We start from the raw sequence: 23,036 nt of genomic DNA, 5'->3' as shown, positions 1-23,036 counted from the left end.
TAGTTCTAATGTTTGTTAAAAAGCCATTACTCCTCAAGTAGCCAATTTTGTGCATTTATCCACCTGCCTATTCGTAAATATTTACTGAGTGAGCGGCTCTGTGCAGCATAACACAAGGGGCTGACAGCGATCCAAGCGTCAGGATGAAGTATTTGCTGTCCACTAAATTACAGCCCAAGTGAGGACAAAAGCACACACAGTGTGCAGCAGGGAATTAAATACAAATGGAGGTCAGACAGCACAGGCTGAAAAGGGGGTGTCCGTGCTACCGGGGGCGGGCTGCAACCTCAGGGGAGGGTGGACTGAGGAGGAGAAGCGTGAAAGGACAGAAGGAAGATCCTTCTGGCCGGAGCCTTGTAAATCGTCAAAATAGCTAGTGTGGTGCTGCAAAGGTGGGAGGTACAGGCTCTGATGGGTACCTGAGTTTGCTCTGCGGCTTCCAGCCCGCAGGGGAGGTGCCCAGCAGCCTGGAGCCCCCGAAGCCCAGAGAAGGGGGTCTGCTCAGGGACTCGAGAGAGGGGCTCTTACGGAGATAAGGGTTTGGCTTCAGGTCCTCAGCTCTTCCCTTCAGGAGATCTGTGGGGACAACAATATGATTACTGTCCTGGAGGAGGAGAGACCCGAAAGGTCACACTGTCCAGTACACTCAGTCCTCATGTCAGTGTCGTGTACAAGCACACAACAGGTACCGAGTCACTCTGCAGCACACCTGAAACCAGCACACATTGCACACCGGCTACACTCCACTAAAACTGTATAAAAGAACACACAACAGATACTGAATCCCTGTGCGGCACACCTGAAACCAAGACAACACTGTAAATCATCTCTGTGCTGGGTCACGTCAGCCGTGTCCGACTCTTCACAACCCCATGGACTGTAGCCCACCAGGCTCCTCTGCCCAAGGGATTCTCCAGGCAATAATACGGGAGTGGGTTGCATGGGTTGCATGCTCTCCTCCAGGGGATCTTCCTGACCCAGGGATTGAACCCACGTCTCTTGTCTCTTGCATTGTTGGTGGGCTGGTTCTTTACCACATCCCAGATTCGGATAGAGATACACACATAACATGTTCTGGGCTGGGTGATGAAAATGTGAATAGGGACGTGGTGTTCTCTAGAAAGGACTCTCCAGGCAGGACCAGCTCCATGATCCACAGGGACCAATGACAAGCTGCCCTGGTTCAACAGTTACTCTGAGCTTCAGGATGCCACCAGCAGCACACTGACCAGAGGCCCTGCTCCTAAGAGCCTCCGCAGGTGCACAGGGTCAGGGCCACCAGACCAGCCTGTCCCCAGGAAAAGCCCATGTTCTATTGATGGGCACTGGGGGAGGGCGTGGCAGGAAGACGCCTGGTAGGTCATCAGGTGGAAACGCTGGGCACCAGGAATGAGGCCCACTTCACAGGACAGGACGCCATGCCAGCCACAGGTCCCGGCTCTCTAGGAATCAGTGAGAACATTTCTTCCGAGGCCCATCTCTGCTGTCACTGTAGTCTGAGGCAAAATAGCTAAGGAAACAGGCTGAACCCCCTTGAGGCTATTTCCTAGAGGACCCCTGAGGTACAGATTGGGAGAAGACTCCTGCAACTGTCTAGCTGGACGTACAGACGACTTGGGAGTGGGAAGCTGGTCACTTGCTCGATGCCACAAGCAGCCAGCGACCAGGCCGAGCCCACGGTCCCCTCCTTCGATGCCATAAACAGTGGGGAAAACAACACTTGTATAGCTATTAGCATCAATTATGGTGGTCAGGTTGGGAGTGTGGCTAATGAGCTGGGAAGAGCAGAGAATCACAGCATTTACATCACTAAAGGGAACAACAAAAAACAGTTCATTAACCCTGGTTCCTGCAGCTTCTAGGGACATGATGCTGCACAGCTGGCTGGAAAGCTGGCAATTTCCAGGGTGCAGGCCTTTCCAAGCCAAGTAAACAATCTTGCAGGTGGACAGGTGCCTGCGGGGTGGGGGGAGGGAGGAGAGAAAGAGGGGAGCTGAGGATGAGTTACTACTTCCGGGCAATCTCAGTGTCAGTATTTATCTTGTCAATGAAAAGAACAGTTTCTCTACAAAAGGGAAATTCTAAAGCTGGAGGAACAGAGATGTCAATATTAACAATTAAAGATCACCTAACGCACTTAAAAACAGTTCAGATGGTAAACCTCATGTTACAGGTATTTTGTGTGTGTTTATGTGTGTGTGTAGTCCCTTAGTAGTGTCCCACTCTTTGCAACCTCGGGGATGGTAGCCCACCAGGCTCCTCTGTCCATGGGATTTCCCAGCAAGAATACTAGAGTGGGTTACCATGCCCTCCTCCGGGGATCTTGCTGACCCAGGGATTGAATCCACGTTTCCTGCACTGACAGGTGGATTCTTTACCACTGAGCCATCTGAGAAGCCATTTTATCACAATTTTAAAAAACAACACAGGCAGCACTGCACTTATAACCAAGTTATTCCTACTTCATATTATGTAGCAAGTGTGAAGAACTCAACATGGATGCCCCCTCTGGATTCCTTACTCCTCCGACCCTGGACTACCCATGGTCTCTGGTCACCACTTCTCTCTTCCTGGGAGTCATTTTGACAACCCAAAGCCCTATATGAACCATGCACACTTCTTTATGAAGTTGCTAATAGGAGTGATCACCAGCCTCATCACCAGAAGGTAACACGGCAAAAAGAGTCAGGGAAAGTCCTTCCTATCCCTGAGCTCCTCACAAGGAATGTGGCTCTTATAAACTGATTAAGCTCTTTAGGGCCTGAGCTTGTAAAATGCAAGGAACGGGCCAAGGTCATCTTTAAATTCTCAATGTCAGTGTTTATCTAAGGCTAAAATAAAATCTTATTAAGTCCAAGAGAAAAGAAAACAAAATTCAGAAGGGAAAAAAATAAGCTGGTGAGGTGAAAGAGTTTACAGTCACAAAAACAACCATTTTACAGATAAATCTGTGCTCGACCATGATCAAAAATGAGAAGAGTGGGGTTTTTTATTCAGTGTCACAGAAACTGTTTTACACTTAGAAATAAAGGATTTCTCTCTATGTGGTCTAGGTTTCTGGCTTTCTCTCCTTCTTCCCTGGATTGCAAGGAGATCAAACCAGTCAATCCTAAAGGAAATCAACCCTGAATATTCATTGGAAGGACTGGTGCTGAAGCTGAGGCATACTTTGACCAGCTGATGTGAAGATCCGACTCACTGAAAAAGATCCTGATGCTGGGAAAGATTGAGGGCAGGAGGAGAAGGGGGCGACAGAGGACGAGATGGTTGGATGACATCATCGACTCAATGGACACGAGTTTGAGCAAACTCTGGGAGATGGTGAAGGACAGGGAAGCCTGGCATGCTGCAGTCCATGGGGTCAAAAGAGCCGGACACGACTTAGCGACTGAACAACAACTCCTTCTTCCAGGCACGAAGAACCAGGTAGTCAGTGTTCTTTCTGTGTTTCCTCACAGCGTGACCTCACACACATGTATCCGTCTCCCAGTGCACATTCTAGACGATGGCAACCCTGGCCAAGGCCTTGGGGCTCTGGCAGGTGGCAAAAGTCAGTCCCTCCGAGGCTCTGGCACCAGCCCGTCCGGGTTCACTCAATCCTCCAAGCCATCCCAGAGGCGGACCACAGGATTTCTGTCTCAGAGACGAGGGAACCACAGCACCGGGGGCTGGGATTACCAGGCCAGAGCCAGGTTGTAAGTGGCAGGGCCAAGGTTCAAGTCCATGCCGTCTGCCCCAGTCCCCCCTCCACAGCTCCCTCACATCAGCCATTGGCATGGCAGGTGCAGAAGGAGCAAAAATGGGACACGTGAGGCCTGCCGATACAGCCGTGCTTCGTCATGGGGATTTAAATTTTTAAAAACAAGGCATAGCAACAGGAAAAGGTCTACACTCAAAGACAAAGATCTCAGGCATATATTAGGAATTGTGGGAGCAATAGACCTTCAGAATCAGATAATAGTTTTTTCTCAAAATAGTTACTTTTAAAGATGAGATATGCTCTTGAGATTTAGTAAAACAAGCAAAAGACCTCCAGAGCCTGACATTTCTCTCAGACTCAGGCACCCTGTAGCAGCAGGACACAGCTGGGACCTCACGGCCATAATACACAGTTTCAGAGTTTGAATCATCTGCAACAAATGCCCCTGATTCTTTTTCTAAGCTCAGTTTCATGCAAAGGAGAGAAGAAAAGTTAACCTTACAACACATAAGTCAAAAGCACTTTCTATTTAACTCTCTAGTGACCGGGGGATTTTTCACAGAAACTAATGCCATGCTGGACTGGAAGAAACACAAGCTGGAATCAAGATTGCCGGGAGAAATATCAGTAACCTCAGATATGCAGATGACACCACCCTTATGGCAGAAAGTGAAGAGGAACTAAAAAGCCTCTTGATGAAAGTGAAAGTGGAGAGTGAAAAAGTTGGCTTAAAGCTCTACATTCAGAAAATGAAGATCACGGCATCCGGTCCCATCACTTCATGGGAAATCGATGGGGAAACAGTGGAAACAGTGTCAGACTTTATTTTTGGGGGCTCCAAAATCACTGCAGATGGTGACTGCAGCCATGAAATTAAAAGACGCTTACTCCTTGGAAGGAAAGTTATGACCAACCTAGATAGCATATTCAAAAGCAGAGATATTACTTTGCCAACAAAGGTCCGTCTAGTCAAGGCTATGGTTTTTCCTGTGGTCATGTATGGATGTGAAAGTTGGACTGTGAAGAAGGCTGAGCGCCAAAGAATTGATGCTTTTGAACTGTGGTGTTGGAGAAGACTCTTGAGAGTCCCTTGGACTGCAAGGAGATCCAACCAGTCCATTCTGAAGGAGATCAGCCCTGGGATTTCTTTGGAAGGAATGATGCTAAAGCTGAAACTCCAGTACTTTGGCCACCTCATGCGAAGAGTTGACTCATTGGAAAAGACTCTGATGCTGGGAGGGATTGGGGGCAGGAGGAGAAGGGGACGACAGAGGATGAGATTGCTGGATCGCATCACTGACTCGATGGACGTGAGTCTGAGTGAACTCCGGGAGTTGGTGATGGACAGGGAGGCCTGGCATGCTGCGATTCATGGGGTTGAAAAGAGTCGGACACGACTGAGCGACTGAACTGACTGAACTGAATGCCTGTGGTGGGCAATTTGTTATGTAAGTGAATACTGAAACACTCCGGTCAATAACATTTGGGTAACAAAAGATGTATTAATATGTCTCTGGCCAATAATGCATTAACAGTGATTTACCTGAGAGGGGAAGGTCTGGGAGATCCAAGCGTTGAATCTCTCCTTTGCTGGCCGGCCGAGTACCGCTGAAGGCAGAATGCCTCTGAAACCAAAGGGCATCACACAGGTCACACCAGGAACAAGTGGTGTGTGTATGTGCTTGTGTGTGTACATACAACAGCTCTCAAGCTCATTAGAATCACCAGGGGGTACCTTTTAAAACAACTGCTTTAACTGGACAGGTAATAAATGCAATTGGTGTGCATGCATGCAAGCTTGCTCAGTTGCTCAGTCATGTCTGAATCTTTGCAACCCCATTGACGGTAGCCTGACAGGCTCCTCTGTCCTTGAGATTCTCCAGGCAAGAATATGGGAGTGGGCTGAGACGCAATTGGCAGGATCCTCAAAAGGAACAGAAAGGACACGGAGTGAAAGCACAGTCTCCCTTTCGCTCCCATCACCCCCTTCTCCCCAGGGCAACTATTACTCATCACATCTGTGAACATCTTCCTGGAATATTCTATGTATATTCAAGGACATGTGTAAACATACTGTTTTTTTAATGGTCAACAGGCACATGCAAAGATGTTCCATATCACTAGTCATTAGGAAAATGCAAATCAAAACCACAATGAGGTATCGCCTCACCCCTGTGAGAATGGTCATTGCAGAAAACAACCATAGGAAAAATAAGAATTGGTGAGGATGTGAGAAATTAGAACACTTGTGTACTGTTGCTGGGAATGTAAAACCATGCAGGTGATATGGAAAACAGCAGGAAGGTTCCTCAAAAACATAAAAACAGAACTACCATGTGATCCAGCAATATCACTTCTGGGTGGTTACCCAAGGAACACAAAACAGGGTCTTGAAGGGATATTTGCACACCCATGTTCACTGTAACATTATTCACATTAGCCAAGATGTGGCAACAACCTTAATGTCTATTAACAGATGAGTGGATAAAGAAATTGGCAATGATGGGAACACTGACATCAGAGAAACTGGCAAACCCCACAAATCAGGGCTCTTTCTCCTAAACAGCCAGTTGTTAAACATCTGCCAGCAAACTTGTGTTATAGCTCAATACAAATAGGTGAAAATGAAGCATGACCTTTTTTACTTGTATTAAATAAACAATGATTATCATAAAAAATAAATAACTTGTATTTGGTTTTACATAAAAGGTGGTAGAAATTACCTTCAAAGATGAAAGAGTAAAAAAAAAGAATAAAATTTTTCTTTTAAAGCATAAGAGATCCCAAATAATACATGTAACTACCAAGAATGTCAGATAATAGAGCTTGTTGACAAGTACATCAACCTCAGCTCTGTACAGACAGAATGCTGAGTGCTGCTAGTGCCATCAAAAGCCCTGGTCTTAGAAATGCCAGGGGGTTTTGGTCTAAGACCTTTAGGAGATGGCAAACACAACACAGGGTTAATGCAGTGAACCCTTAAGAATTCATAAATTGCAAGCACTCTCTCTGGGCATCAAAAAAAAAATTCTTTGAGAAAAAGATCAGTGCCCACTCTAGTATAAAAAATACAATCTTCATTTAACTGAAAACTTTGACAGTGTCATCCTATGGAAAACCAAGAAAGAGGCATCAACAAAACTGTATGATGCTTTCAGCGTCTCTCTCAGACCCTCACCAGGCACTGGAGTGGAATTTTTGATGAAAGCTTCATATTATTATTTTAGGTCTATTAAAAACAATATTCAGAAACTTCCCTGGCAGTCCAGTGGCTAAGACTCATCACTTCCACTGCAGGGGGCCTGGGTTTGATCCCTGGTCAGGGAACTAAGATCCCACATGCCACATGGCATGGCAAAAATTAATAAATAAATAAACAAAAAAGATGATCAATGTACCTCAAAAAATATACAAACTGGTTTCCACATCCCTTTTGTTGCCTGGGTAACCACATGACACAGGCTCCCACCCACACCTTATGGGCACCAATACCTGCATTGGAGAAACAGCAGCAGCTGGGGGCGTCCTCACAGGGATCCCACTCAGGGGACTCCGGGGGGTCTTGTGGACAGAAATATTCTGCCCAGCTCCACCTGCCAAGAAAAGAGACAGGATGTTTCTATGCTGTTCCAGTTTCAAATAGCAAATAATACTTCCTGCCTTGTTGATGCTCTTTCACCCTCTTCTGGTCTGGACTCATGCTGAACTGGGGAGTGAGTCAGGGGTTAACTAGATGGGGGCTGGTCTTAAGTCAAGGACACACAAGGAGCAGGAGAACGTACAGGTACTGAGACAGCCACAGCAAGAAGACACTCTTAGACAAACCACACTGTTCTTTCCTTTTCCACCTTCACAACCAAATATTGTCACTGGGCCTTCATATTATCCTGTCTCTGCAGGCTCATCTTAATCCAATTCAGTTGCAAACTGTTTCAGCAGAGACAATGTCCTAGGACTGGCTGTTACTCTGGCCCCTGGTACAGTGAGCATATTTGATGCAATCAAGGGAAGACATACATCGTGTTTTGGATACAGGTTCCTTCTAAGAAGAGTGCTCATGAAAGTTCAGGATAGACAAGGTAGAGATCCATTTTTCTCATACACAGATAATGACAAACAAAAGTGAGCTGTGGGTCAGGGAGACATTTCCAGGAAAAGCTGGGAATGTCCCACAATCAGGAATGACAGATTATATTAGGTGCCAGCCAGACAGCCCAATGCATGGAACCAGCACCTCCTTTCCCAGGAGACAAGCCTCTGGCCAACCCTGCTAATCCTCATGTGACGGTAAAAAGGCAAACAGTGGTGACCTGGATTTAACGGACAGAGAGGAAGAAAAGGAAGGGGGTGCAGCAGGAGCTGAAGGGAAGTTTGGGAGGAGAGAAGAGCCAACTCCCCTCTGCCGTCTCATGCAGCCCCAGCGAGCACTGCACATGTCTGCACGTGGATAGTCTGAGAAGGGCCCCCTGGTTGTACCAACATGGGGCCAGGGCAGCAGAGACAGGCTGGATTCATGAGGCTATGGTCTGAATTTGAGTTTTACTTATCAAACAAAATGACACAATACCTGGTCGTCCCAAGTCAAATGACTTGATGAGGGACTTTACAGTGGTCACAGACTCTGAAGGTGTTGGAGGAGTCCTGTTCACATAGGCGCTGGGCCACCGGCCAGGAGCGTCCGCCTCTGAGGGCTCGGGCTCTTCCTTCACTGGTCTGCATGGCAAAGAGCAAATCAGGTTGAAAAGCTGGAGGACGTACCCATTCAGGGAAGGACACAGATGAAAACAGCCAACATGGAGAAGAATGAGTCTGGAAGGAGAAACCCAAACTGAAAATCCTGCTCTCTGTATTAGCTTTGCATCTCCAGGAAATAACCTCTCAATTTTTATCAGAGACATTTTCTTGGGAATGGCCAGAGACAGCATTTTTATATGTGGAGTGACTTGATGTGAGCTCTAAATGTATGTCTACTCTGTAAACTATAAATATATTAAAAAAACAACTGTTATTTATCATGAAATAGTTATCTTACTGTCCACGATGGATACAACAGGTTGGTGAGTTAGTGTGAATTCCAACCCCCACCTGGTGCACAGAGGCTGGAAAGATGACACCTCAGGAGCCCACCCGCTGCAGGGAAGATCTCAGATAGGGCTTAGACACTACCGGCCAGGAAGACTGGGCCAGATGTAGACTCCTGAGTTGGGGAGGAGAGGCAGGGCACAGGGCATTCACTACGCTGAGATGGACAAAAGCAGAGACAAGGTGCTCCCGCTGCTGGAAACTGGTGGCAGCTTCAAACTGGGCTGGCAGCTTCCTAGTGTCAGGTTCCCATTCAGGGCAGAGGCAGCCACTCTCCTAGAAACCCAGCTGTGTGTGTGGTTACTTCCAGAGTTGTTCCTGGAGACTAGGCCTGGGTCTGTTTCTCCAGAGGGGCCCCCAGCAATCCTGAAAGCCCCTTCTGCTTAAATCTACAAGGCTGCCATCTCCAGGAACATCAGAGTCCTGACTCACACATGAACCCTCCCACCCTTAGGAACAGGAATGGTAACCATGCTCTGGAACAATACTGCAACTCCCTGTGAGGCAGTGGTTCTCCTGAGCTCTCCTGCACAATCATGGTCAGTCTTCCCTGTGGTCTCCAACCTGGAGCACAGACTCATGGACTGTTGTTTAGTTGCTCAGTCGTGTCCGACTCTTTGTGACCCCATGGACTGTAGCCCGCCAGGCTTCCCTGTCCATGGGATTTCCCACGTAAGAATCTTGGAGTGGGTTGCCATTTCCTCCTCCAGGGGATCTTCCTGACCCAGGGATCAAACCCAGGTCTCCTGCATTGCAGGCAAACTCTTTACTGCTGAGCTACCAGGGAAGCCCCCAGACTCATGGAAGAGCCTCTTAAAGACAGACCGTCTGGGTCAACCTTCCTCATCCAGGGGAACGTTAGCTTGTCACTTAATCTCCCTGTGCGTGAGCCAAGACATCGCCCAACTTCCGATTTCTAAATCACTGCTCTTTTTATTATATCAAATTGCTACAGCTGTTTTGCAAGAAGATGACTAATTTATGAGAATAGCTCGGAATACTTCTGGCAGCATATTTTAAAAAGGTCAATGGAAGTTTAAAATATTTATTTACTGATCTTTTTTGGAAGAAATCTGGCCACTCAGAAGCTTCCATGATTGAACTGACTTGTCTTTGATTCTCAAAGCTTTCTCCTGTTGCTCTATAATCAATGTGAGTAGGATAAATTTAGGAAAAACACAACTTAAAACACACTTTAAATCACACTGCCCTACACTTTTGTATTTACCTTCTTTTGAGGTAAAAAAAAAAAATCAGTTAACGAATGACTTTTCTGGGAAGTTAGTATCAGGGAGTCATGTACGGATGTGAGATCTGGACCATAAAGAAGGCTGAGTGCCGAAGAATTGATGCTTTCGTATTGTAGTGTTGGATCTTGAGAGTCCCTTGGACTGCGAGGAGATCAAACCAGTCAGTCCTAAAGGAAATTAGTCCTGAATATTCATTAGAGGGACTGGTGCTGAAGCTCCAATACTTTGGCCACCTGATGTGAAGAGCCGACTCAATGGAAAAGACCCTGATGCTGGGAAAGATTGAGGGCAGGAGGAGAAGGGGGCAACAGGGAATGAGACGGTTGGACGGCATCACCAACTCAATGGACATGAGTTTGAGCAAGCTCTGGCAGATGGTGAAGGACAGGGCAGCCTGGAGTGCTGCAGTCCATGGGGTCGCAAAGAGTTGGATATGACTGAGCAACTGAACAACAATATCAGGTGTTTCAGAAATTGGTAAGGTTTTTTTTTTTTTTTTTTTTACATCAAACAGGGTTGGTTTTGGTTACCTTCCCTGTTATGTCACATAGGACAAAATCAGATGGTGAATATGCAGAAAGAGTGGAATCAGTTTAGGTACAGGCAGAGGAAAACCTCTCATTTCTGTCCTGGCCATTCTCAGGAATGTGAGAAAGTGGGCACCTTCTTAGCTATCCAGGTACATAATCTACCTTCTCAGGGACTGGGGAGATTTAGGGCACCCAACAAAATGAAGGTCATTTTAAAAAAGCCCATGTTCATTTCACTCCTTGATAATTTAATAAGAATAAAATGGAGAATCCTACATTCTGTTGAGGTGTTCCCTTCAACTACTTAAGCTTCTATGTGATTCACATCAGATGATACAGGACTTGTTCCAAAGCCTAAGAGAGTAGCAAGGATGCTGGAACCACTCCCACCTCGCCTGCCTGCAGATACGATGTGTAATGCTCCACACCTTCTGTCTGCTGGGCTGGGCCAGCAAGAAGTAGGGTGAAGAAACCCTGCAAGGAGTTTAAGTAGAGATAAAGACCCACCCCATTATGTAACGGTTATGTGTGTACGTGTGTGCATGCGTGTGGGTATGTGCATGTGTGAGTGTGTCTTGGGAGCCACAAAATAAAGCCTGAAATGAAGAACTACACAACACAGTCATTAAGAATGCTGTTGATCTCATCAGCACTTTAATCCTAAGCAGGGACACCAGCCTGTCTTCAGATGGCTTTGGATCAACCAGCAACAAGTCCAGCAATAAAATATGACCTCTCCTCTGTTCAGAGGAAGAGTAAGAACTCTGTAATCTACAGAGGCAGGCAGATATTTTCACTGCTGAACCACCTGGGAAGTATTCTTGCCTGGGAAATCCCATGGACAGAGGCGCCTGATGGGCTACAAACCACAGGATCACAAAGAGTCAGACATGACTGAGGACTGAGCAACCTCCCTAATGCACTACTTTCCTCGTTAGGTTACAGAACAGGATCTTTGAGCACTGTTGGTTTTCTACAGCTCTTGTGTCATCACACAGGACACTGCTTGGCGTTGCTGTCAGTTTTGCTCCAAGGACACGTGAGTTCCTGTGCGCAATTAGTTCTAAAATATTCAAATATGACTGACTTTTGGGAAACATCACATTATACCACTGCTGTCTTCACAATCACCAGATCAAGGTTTGTAAAGACCACCAACTGGGCACACTGATGATCTGCTCATGATGGCTCTTTCTCAGCTACTGAATGGAGCCCAGCCCAGGCCCTCCCAGTGCTGCACAGACTCCCTGCACCCTGCCTGGTTTCCGGACCAAAGCCTGGATGTCTGGAACTCTGTTCCTCTTTGTCCTTCCTCCAGGTCTTTGCTCTCCCACATCTCCACCTGTAAGGCACTCTTCCCAAACTGTGTCTTCAGTTATACACAAGACACTCTGAAAGAAGTCTGCAGATCCACATGAGACAGGAATTGGGAAGCACTCTGTCTCAGGTGTCAAGTGTCCTCTGAATTTCACTTCTGAATGGCAACGTAAGCATTTCTAGGACAATAAAAACCACCAGGGTAATATGGCGATTTAAGAACCACAGGAATATTTCATAAAAATCCTGCATCGACCCCTGAAGCTACTGAAACACGGCATGCACAGGCCTCAGACTGTGAAGAATTTCAGCTACACAGAGAATGAGTGGGGAAAGAAGAGAAAATACTACCAGTTCACCCTAATTCTTCTGCAAGGAGAGCAAAGGTGCAGGACAGCCCACCGACTCCCTCCCAGCCCTGGTCCTGGAGGGAGGGCCAGCTGGGGAGCGGCACCTGGAGGACATGCAGAGCACTCCTCCCACAAAAGGTCAGGAACACTGAGACATGACCATCTGAGGAGGCCAGGGTGGTTGATCCGAGGCACAAAGGATGGCAGCAAAAAGCCACAGGACACGCCTAAAATGGATAATGACCAAGCAAGACAGACCCCCAAAGCCGGCTCCCAATGCCACCTGTGCCAAACAGAGAAAAAACTGGACACTGGTGAATTTCCTTGCTGGCACCTTTCCTGCTGCATTTCTTTCAGTGCCTGTATTTCTGACATTCAGCAGAGATTTACCTTAAAGAGCCTCTCCTCTAGCTTAAGATACAAGATTTCAAGAGTGGTTGGGCAGAGTGAGCACAGATGAAGGCAGAATCCAGACACTGATCCTGGGCAGAGAACAGGTCCTGACACACTTGGATCCACTGAAGCAAGAATAAGTGATGGGCAAAAACAGGCCCTGATGCACGGACAGATCTCATGGCATAAGATGAAGAGACTCACTGCACGTGAGGGAGAACAGATGTGTAAATAAAGGAAAAGAAATAGACTCAGACACTGAAAAGCCTCAACCTTGAGAATGCAATAAAACCAAGAGAATAAACTGAAGGTGACAATGTAAAATGAAAGGCTAAGTGTTATTAGCAATCTCGTAAGGGCAGGAAAATATTTTCAAGGGGAACCAGCTTAAGAGAAAAGGAACAAGGGCATATTGGGAAAGTTTTTCTGAAAATGGATGAAATGAACGATGTCAATGTGGGATTTCAGTTTCGTGGGCAGAGAATGCTGCTGACACAGACTGCCTTCCAGAATGCTACCAGAGGGGTTTAACACTTCCATTTTATTATGAGTTCACCTAAATAATACTTCACAATTAAGAAGAAATCCAATACAGTCAATCACCAAACAATGTTTTTAGATTTCAACAAAACAACTCTGGACCTCAAATTCCATGTACTGTATTTTCCGATACTTCAGAATTTTTAATTAAAATCTCATTTATGCAAAATTAGTATCTTCGCTCTGTGCCCTCTTATTTCCAATAATGAAATCATTAAAAAATAACATTTGCACTTAAAAGTCAACCTCCTGTCTACAAAGGGTACTGAAAATGCAGCTTTGCTTCTGCCTTGGTTCTAGTCATCTGATGTGGCTTTTAAGTTCTGAAACTACACATGCCAGAAAACTGGGAACAAAGTGACCTGGAGGTCCTGCCAGGGGTGAAAAATCAGGCAACAGACTCTTCTAAATAATTACATATTTATTTAGCACTTCATAAACACTTGTATATAAAAATAGTCAACAGTCTCCCAAGAAAGATAGATCAAAATATGTGGGGCAGAGACAGCTGTGCATTTGAAGCTGAGGTTGTGTTTTTCTTGTTTATATTTGAAAACACCAGGCCAAGTGAATTTTGTATCATCGTAAGGACTTTCAGTCCGAGATAAACTTACAGATATATAAATTGCTATCCCACAAGGACAATTCCAGCAGGTATTGAAACTATTCTTACAGAGAGGACAGTGACCTCTCAAGTTGAGTCTTCTAGTGACCCCCCACAACATTTTCCTGAGATGATCAGTTTGCCTAAGTTTCTGTGGAGCAGACAGGAAGTCCTATCTCGTCTCGTCTCCTATACAGTAGCTGATGGTCCAGATGCTCCTCACACGAGGGATGCAGTGATCTCTGTCTGGCAGAGGCTGGTGACCTGGACTTAGATCTTCACAAATGGATGCACTTCCAACAGTTTACAGTTTCACTTTGAACCTTGGATCCCTCTGAGTTACACAATTCTGGACTGGAAAAGTCTTTTAGTTTCCAAGGTGAGCATATTCACAAGGCTTTTGCCAATGCGCATGAGTTCTCAATGCAGTTCTGATCAGCACTGTCACCACGTGGAAGTGTCTGATTCAACCACAGCCTTTATGATGAAGCAAACATATAACAGAACCCCAAAGAGATTTTGGAAGTCAGCCCAACACGTGGCAGTGGCTTGTTCTGGACTAGGTGAGGAAGTCAGACCTCAGCTTGAAGAGGCGAAATCAAGGCTTGACATGGGAGAAGTAGGGCTTTCTAACTTCTTCAGAGACGTCACGTGGACAGCTTCCTATTTCACCTAAACTAGTGTTAATTTCAAGCTTATCGGATACCGTATTCAAAAGGAAGCATAAAAATAAAGTCCAAAAAGTAAAGCACGGCCTGGTTTGTGTTCTCTCTGCACATGGAAAGCCACAGACCTCACTCAGCACTCTGGCTGCCTCTAAAAAATGTTTTCATGACAGGCTCGTACTTTGTGTTTTTTGTCTTTTGTTTTCAGAACAATTTCATTTTGGGCTTCAAAGACTGCTGAATCTTCTGAGAAGAAAGAGGGGGCAAATAAGAGGGAAGGATCATCTTTGTGCAGAGTTGATTCCAAAATGCAAAAAAACAAGAAAAAAAAAAGGGCAGAGAGACTTGCTGACAATGACTGTTCAAGACAATGGCTGTTCTAAGGAGACCGTTTGGTTCTTTATGAAAAGGGCATTCCTCCTCTACACATGCACCCTCTCACACAGAAATGGCTGTGGCTCCCCATCGCGGCAGGGCTGGGCGGCCTCTCCTCCTCCACCTGCTCTGCTAGCTGACAGAGACCATGGAGCTGGAAGATAGAAACAGGAGGCACAGGCTGGTAAAGGGGTTACTCCATGTAACATGACCGCAGTCTACACACAAGAACTGACAGCTGGCAGTGTCCGGGGGCACAGCTCAGATCCAGATCAGGATCAGCACGCCTAGATTTTGACTTTTCCCATCCCTTGCGGGAGTCAAGAGATCTTCAGACAGAAAGAACGCCATGAACAGGCTCCTCCCACTAGACCTTCGCTGATAGACAAGGGTGTCGGCAGAGATGACGGAGACCAATCACATCAGGCCTCTGTGACTGACAGAATGGCCTGTGGGTCCCTCTACTGTCCTACAGTTAAGAATAAAAAAGAAAAAGGACTTCTTTTATGATACACAAGTGCTGTGTACACACGTGCTGGAGAAGCAAAGAGCAACCCACTCCAGTACTGTTGCCTGGAGAACCCCATGGACAGAGAGAAGAGCCTGGTGAGCTATAGTTCATGGGGTCGCAAAGAGTCGGACACAACTGAGTGACTTGGCACACTGTTAAAGGCTTCAGGGAGGCACACGTCTTCAGCCCACTTTTCAAAGTGAATCTGTAGACGGGCCGGGCAGCATCCAGCAGACGCAGCTCTGCAGAACTACAGGTGCCTTCTCTGATGCCACAGGTGCGAAGCTAAGCTATGAAAATGCACGTCTGTGCGAGTGAACGGGTGATGCTTGCCGGGATACTGGAGGACCAGTTTCTGCCCTGAGAGCCAAATAAAATGCCAGCAGCCCAACAGTTGGAGATATGTATGTGAGGTCTGCTCAGAAAGTGTGCGGGAATGCCCTTGAGAACTGGCCTCTCCCCAAGGCAGGGATGGGGAGGGGGCTGGACATGTCGACAATCCCAGGGACCCAGGAAGCTACACCTCCAATGCCCCACCTCCCTTCCAGTGACAGCCCCAGACACCCAGCGAGCGGTGTGACATGTTACAGCTGTGAGAACAAAACAGGGCGCATAGAGGCACACAACCGACGTCAGAATGCAGGCGCACACACAGAATTAACAGCCGACCCCAGGGAGGCTGGCAGTGACAGGCTGCATGCTGCTAGCTTCAGGGGTGGCAATGCAAGAACCAGAAGCACAGGCTGACGCATTGTGCACCTGAAATGTCCTAGTTTGGAAGCTGGCACAGCTAATTATGCACAGACATTCAGCATGTTTAGCTCTTTAAGATGTTTCCCATGGCTGCTCATTGGTGTCACACAATAACTACAGCAGACATAGAGTAAGTCCCCTGTAAACAATGGTTTTAACAGTTTTACGGTAAGAGCAGACACACAGAGGTCTGTCCCTGCTTTGGTCTGAGACACCCACGTCATGCATGTCTCACTAACAGGGTCTTTTGTTAGAGAGGCTGCGTGTGGCCCATCGAGGCAGTAAGCTGAGTTGCATGTGTGTTCTCTGAAACTGCCAGGCCCAAGGACTCAACTTTTCAGGAAGAATATCTGATGTTTCAATTTCAATGAAAGTTTTAATTTCATTATATTTCCCTTAATGGTTCAAAACAAGAAACAGCCAGAGTTTAAAAAGTTATTCATGATCCTTTCATCGAATAATTTATGTGTCTGGCAAAACTGCCCACTTTCAGGTCCATAAAAACTACACAAGCTTGTTCAGACTTCTGGAAGAGAAAGATGAGGTCCACAACCTCGTGTGGAGGTGCCATATGTAAGGGAGACCCCAGGCTTCTGTCAGGAAGATGGTTCAGTGGGCATGCAAGTCCACGACTCTCCATCAGAGAAAGGTCAGCCCATCAACTCGTCTCAGAAAACAGCGGAGCCTGTTGGGGTGGTGCCCTAAAATCCGACCTACTCTTACCTTCTTATTTAAGAGACGAAAGCGCTTGGTCTGGGAAGAAAACCTGCAAAGGTGAGATCAGAGCCTAACTGTGCCATGTATCTTAACATCAATTATTCTGACTCCCAAATAAAAATACCTCTGAAAACTTCACAGGGCTGAAGATAGCTAATGAGCTAAGTTTTAGAGTCATCTAAAAATAGTATGCTAAATAACGTTCCACTGTTTTAGGTACTAAGTTCTTGGGAACAAACGCTAACTCGTCTGCACACCCAGGCCCGCTGCCCACCCGCCTGCTGGCCTGTGTTCTCTTGACAGCCAGCTGATGAGAAGGCGAATCGGTCCACCTGGAGTCACGATGGAGGTGCTTCTCCTACAACACTCTTACCTTCTCTTGTTGTACTAATACTTGGAGGACCTCGTTAGAATTTTCTGCACATTCTTTGGCTGTGGCTGAGCCAAGGATGACTTCTGAGTTCTCGTTAGGTAACTGTCAAAGTCAAGAACTCAGGCAGCCAAAATGGAAGCACTATGCTGATCCGGGACCTCGGAGGGTGGGAGCTGGTTCCAGGTCTGGCTCAGGTGGTGTGTTCAGGGAGAGGCGGGGCCGCCGGCAAGTAACTTCTCCAAGGCCAACACTTACAAGAGGCAGCTGGTCAGGGCGGCCAGAGCCTGGTAAGAAACCACTCTGGCAAGTGTCTGGAGGGTGGCCTGAGGCAATGACAGCCAAGAAACCCACTGATGGCACAGGTTCAGTAATGTGTCAGTTCTCAAATTTTGAAATATTGTGTGATAAGGGATTAAACTGCTGTATTTGGGAGGTAGGTTTGCAAATCACTGGAAAATCAAAAGAGAAATGTACTGTGTTTTTTAAAAAAAGTGCCCCTAAGTTAGAAAATGTTGGGTATAGCAAATGGGGGGCCCTACGTGGTCAAGCTACATGTAGGCATCCTGTGACATCAGGTTTGTATATATAATCTGTTTCTTAGAATCTATACAATAACTTATTGAGGGCCACATCTTACACTCAAGGGCTTGTCTTTCACTGTTTATCTGTGAGATGATGTATATATGAAGCAACACAAGTTATGATGTGGTTCTTCTTCCAAAGACACACAATAGAAAACCAAGACACGTGGACAAGCAAACAAAAGCAGACACCACAGTAAACCAGAACGACCCACAGTCATTTCAACAGGGAACACCACGAAATCTGCTTTCCTACTTGGCTGCTCCGTGAACTGAAAATTCATGTGCTTTGGTGGCCAGAAAGTATAGGTTTCACTGCACAGTCATGATCTTGATTTTCATAAACAAAGGGCCACAAGATTGACCAAAGCAAGTTTGGTAAGAGAATCAAAACAGAATTCTGAGCAGAAATCTATCCCTTCCACTGCCATGAAATTCATGACACTACATCAGACCCAGAGGCTGGGAATCCAGCCTCCAGCAACGCTGGAAAAGTTATAAATTGCAAGCTGTACAAATCTATATCCAGAACCTACTAAGGGTTTTTAAATTCTACTGTGCTTTACATTGAGAGACATCTTAAAATTCAAAATAACTTCTAATAACCAAGAACCTCAATGTTAAGGACATCTATTCCTGACAGGGGAAAGACAGCAATGCATGAGCTGAAGCCTAAAATACTGTGACAATCTTGCCCGGAAACCATTTAAACTTTAAACAATAAGCAACTCTGAGCTCACTTTGGGAACAGCTTCCTCTGAAAGCTCACTGTTAGGACAGGCTTGTTGGGAAAATGCGGCCTGTGATGTCCTCCCCGATTGTCCCCCCGAAAGAAGGGAATCTTTCATATTGGCCCAATGTGTGTTCTCCATGCTGACCCTTTGAAATAAAGTAAGTTATTTCATGCTCTTCTGCAGGGAGTATACAGGAGCTGCTAAGAAAGGACACACCCTGCACCAGGACAGTGGCTGGGGTCTGCACCCACCAGCCAGGCTGGGTAGCGGGCCAGCTTCTCCCACTGAGTGAGGATGACCCACACGGGGTGCTGAACCAACACTGAGATGGAACACCAGCCTCTCCTCCAGACCCCAGAGAGGACTTGGCTGGAGCTCTGTCCTCATGGTAACCAGCTTCCTCATCACCAGGAACGGCAGTCATGGTGCTAGGTGGACTGTTCCTACCATGGAGCTTGTTATAACTTGGCCATGGGTTAGCTATTCAACAGCCATGGTTAGTTGTAACTTCGCCAGGGGATTTGTTATAACCTGGCCACAGAGCTAGTTATAACCTGGCCATGGGCAGGGACAGAGCAGCAGAGGGACCTGGAACGAAGGAAAAGGCTCGGTGAGGGCAGAGACACCCCCGCAGCCTGGGTGAGGAGAGCAGCCAGGACCCACCTTCCGCGGGCCTGTGCGTCCCCCAGTGCCTTCTGCAGCCGGGCGTTCTTCTCTTCCTCCTCCAGCAGCCTCCGCTTGACAGCGCGCAGCTCCTGCTGGGCCTCAACCTTGATGTCATTGGCCACGACTACCGCCGTCTGCAGGTCAGCCTGGAAGCGCCGCCACTCTTCCGTCTCGTCCTGGAAGAGCCAAGTTGGCGCCCACATCAGACTGACGCCCCAGCCACGGTTGCAGGGCCGAGGGGTGTCCATAGGAAAGACGGGCTTTGGGATCTTGTGCTGGGAAAAGGTGCAGGGGGGCTGCACCTGCAGGTGCGGGAGTCCCAGCCCTGAAATTGAGGCCGCCTGAACCTCCCTCCTGGCCACACTGTGGTTCCAGGCCCCCCAAGTTTACTACACAAAGCAGGGCCGGAGAGTCGTCAGAGTGTGTCTCAAAGGTGTCCACGCCTCAGTTGACGGGGATATTTAAGGTAGAATGATGCTCTGGCTCTGACCACGTCTCACCTTTATCTGCTTCGTCAGAGTCTTCAGCTGCCTCTCCAGGTCTGACTTCTGTTCCTCCAGCTTCATCACGCTGCCTGGAAAGGAACAGGCAGACTGGAGTCAGAAATGTCTTGAGCCTCTGGGGAGCTGAGCTCAGGAGCCAGGCAACCTCAGGTCCTGCCACGGGCTCTGAGACCTGCCTCTGTGGCCAGGTTTCCCAGCTCAGTGGCTAGGCTTCCCAGCTCAGTGCCCAGAGCATGGGAGCCAGAGGCAGAGGGTTCCTCCAAGAGAAACAGGATGAGTGGGAACCTAAGTGATGTGAGGTTAGGGTTCAGCCTCAGAGAAAGGCTGCACAAACTCACAGCGCTATGGGAAGAGAGCCAACAGTTGCTCACGCTCACACGCTGAGTGCCTGGAAGCAGCACAGCAACCTGAACATCCTTCGCTGCTGTGATGTGGAAGAACGGCTTTTCTTTAAATTTATTTAACTGGAGGATAGCTGCTTTGCAATGCTGTGTCAGTTTCCGCCGTACAACAATGTGAATCAGACACAAGTGTACATGTGTTTCCTCCCTCTTCAGCCTCCCTGAGGGTGGAGTTCTGAGCAACAGCAGGAATGGATGATTATTACTACTGTGATATTTAGACCAGCTTCCAGAGTCTGGAACTGACTCGCAGCTAAAACTCTAAATCACCCAGGGAAATTTTTCAGAAGCACAGATGTTCAAGCTCCAGACCCTGACCCATGGAATCTGGTCTCCCAGGGAGACAGGGTCTGGGTGTGTCTATGGTCCAGGCAGGTACAGACAGCTGCCAGGCACACAGGATCAGCTCCTAGAGCAAAGTCGGGTTATGCTCCCTTGAGCCTCTGATCCCAATGTTTTCATCAAAGTTTAATGCTGTTTGCATCAAACTGGCTCGCTGGTCGATATCTTTGTGGAAAAAAGCCCGTCCCATGGGTTCTGGAACTTGTTCACCCACAGCATCCTTCTCCCATGTAACACTTGGCAGGCATCTGAAAGACACTTCTGCAGCCCAGGGCACTCAGAAGTGCCTCATCTGTCGGGCTGGAACTTCCCTCCTGTGGGTACCAGCGCTGGACGAGAGAGTTTCAGACCTTCCTGGGAATCTGACCACACGTTTCTTTGATTTGGGTTCACAACCACATTGTTCAATGTTTTGGTTCTTTTTTAAATCTCATGAATCTACCAATGTCACTACTTTCCCATCTGCTCCACTCAGCACTTTCCCAAGCGGCTAGGGGGCAGACTGGGAAGGTCCCCTCCTGGTCTCTGGAGGTTTGGTCCACATGAGGGCACTGCATTTCTGGTAGGCATGAAGCTCCCCCATGGCTTGGATTTCCTGCACGTGATGCGTCCTGGCTCTCCTGCGCCAGGGACAGTGGATGGGATTTCAGAACTACACTTGGGGCCATTTTAACTTGTGAAGTGAAGGCTTCTCACTGCAGTGGCGTCTCTTGCTGTGGGGGTGCTCGGGCTCTACAGCACAGACTCAGTGGTTGTGGCGCACAGATTTAGTTGCTCCCTGACATGTGGGATCTTCCCCGACCAGGACTCAAACCTATGTCCCCTGCCTTAGCAGGTGGATTCTTAACTACTGGACCACCAGGGAAGTCCCTTGGGGTCCATTTTAAACAGAGGCATCACCAACATCCAAGCACAAAAATGCAAACCACATGGCACTGAATCAGCTGTGAAAGACACCTGTGGATGGTCCAAGCTAAAACCGGAAGCCGGGGTCACTCTGTCCCACCCAAGCTGGGGAGGCCCTCTGGGAGACTCAGACTTTTTCCCTGTCTGCAGGGCGCCAGCAGCTATGGCAGCACCGTGTTGATTTGGGCAGGGGGGTGGAGGTAGGGGGATGGGGTTTACGAGAAAGTTTTGGCAAGCAGGTAGATTCACCACCTGTAAGAGTTCCAAGAATAGATGGAGGGACTTTACCCACTGGGGAACCTTTCAGGCTACCAACTGTGCTATGTTCAACAAGGCGGGTGCTGCTAAAAGCTTGCACACTAAGTCTTTTGTTGCTAAAGGAAAACACATTAGATGGGATCATTTGATAAGGCTTATTTGGACAAAGCAGGCAGTGTTTACCTAATCTCTGAAAAACATCCCTACCTACTCAGAGGTAGGAACCAGTTCCTAAATAAGCCACACACAAGCGCCTCTTCAGGAACACGTGGGTGATGTCTCAAAGTCAGCTGATCCTACTGTCCAGGGGACCCATGCTGGGGATGTTTTCTCCTGAGGCCTACCCCAGGCCCCCATCCTTCTACCTGGCAGATCCCATTGGTAACAGCTGTTGGCACCTGCCGTGTGTGCCTAACGCCCCACATGATCCACCCACAACCAACAGCCTTTCTTCTTTATCAGTTGTTCTGTGGCTCAGTTCAAGAGACAGATGATTCTGTCTCTTCTACTGGCCTTTCTTCCTGGGAGACCACAGTGCTCTCAGAAGGAAGACCTGGCAACCAGTGTCCCCACCTCCATCCTGACCCATGCCCATAAGGGACTTGGGTCCACTTACTTTCCAGCTCACTGATGAGCTGGTTGTTGTGCAACTTGACAGCGCGATGCTGCTCCACCTGGTCCTCCAGCTCGAATATGGTCTCCTTCATGTCTTTGATCTCTGCGTCACTCTCTGATGCTTTCTCTTGTAGCTTCAGGCTGGTTCTGCTCAGCTGCTCTGCCTGGTGATCGCAGATCTCCTTTAGGTAAGAGTAATCCTTTTCCACCTAGAAAGAAATCAAGGTGCCATGGTCACCTGAACAGGAAAGAGCTCCCCCCATGTCCACGCTGGGCCCACTGATACAACAGCAAAGGAAACCTTGGGCACGTGTGTGCCCAGCACCATCTCTATGTTCTGGGCTTCAAAAACAGCCAAGGCAGAGAAGTGTGATGGATGTCAGTGGCCGAATGGATGGATTCTGGGCCCCTTCCTGTGGCGTCCAAGAAAGCTTGTTGTTCTTGCTCAGTCGCTAAGTTGAGTACGACTCTTTTGTGACCCCATGGACTGTGGCCCGCCAGGCTCATTCTGTCCGTGGAACTTCCCAGACAAGAGTACTGGAGTGGGTTGCCATTTCATTCTCCAGGGGATTTTCCCAATCCAGGGATCAAACCTGAGTCTCTCATGTCTCCTGCACTGGGAGGAAGGTTCTTTACCACTAGCACCACCTGAGAAGCCCCTAAAGAAAGCTGCAGCTGCTTAAGTACCCCTCTTTCCTGCCCCTTCCTTGGAGCTGTCCCAGGACAGCGGCCACTCGCCTCACAGCAACAATGGAGCAGCGCCCTCTGCTGGGAAGCCAGAAAGCTAACCCCTGCAACATGCCCCAAACTTCTATCGTCAAGTACCTGGGGCTAGTGTTTCTTTAGAGGAACACTAATGGGATGTGAAGA

General features: G+C 47.7%; 1 protein-coding gene across 14 annotated transcripts in view; it reads right to left on the bottom strand.

Moving 5' to 3' along the window:
- Positions 1-23,036, bottom strand: part of SPECC1 (sperm antigen with calponin homology and coiled-coil domains 1) — a 206,640-nt gene that overhangs the window by 39,546 nt on the left and 144,058 nt on the right. For 10 of the 14 annotated variants that reach the window (XM_086358622.1, XM_086358624.1, XM_086358623.1 and 7 more), the window contains 7 exons: positions 22,168-22,375; positions 19,642-19,715; positions 19,139-19,317; positions 8,268-8,413; positions 7,193-7,293; positions 5,244-5,325; positions 420-576 (listed from right to left, as the gene is read on the bottom strand). In XM_086358622.1, the coding sequence (XP_086214748.1) occupies positions 420-576; positions 5,244-5,325; positions 7,193-7,293; positions 8,268-8,413; positions 19,139-19,317; positions 19,642-19,715; positions 22,168-22,375 (947 nt within the window). Of the gene's footprint in view, positions 1-419; positions 577-5,243; positions 5,326-7,192; positions 7,294-8,267; positions 8,414-13,568; positions 14,961-19,138; positions 19,318-19,641; positions 19,716-22,167; positions 22,376-23,036 lie in introns of those variants that run through there. The other 4 variants (XM_086358634.1, XM_086358633.1, XM_086358632.1 and 1 more) reach the window with 1 other exon arrangement.

This window comes from Bos grunniens, chromosome 19 (genome assembly GCF_055505025.1).
Source record: "Bos grunniens cultivar Pamir isolate PY7600 chromosome 19, Bosgru_T2T1.0, whole genome shotgun sequence".
Taxonomy (NCBI): Eukaryota; Metazoa; Chordata; class Mammalia; order Artiodactyla; family Bovidae; genus Bos; species Bos grunniens.
Note: the sequence above shows the minus strand (reverse complement) of the source record. Positions and strands in the feature narration are given on the sequence as shown.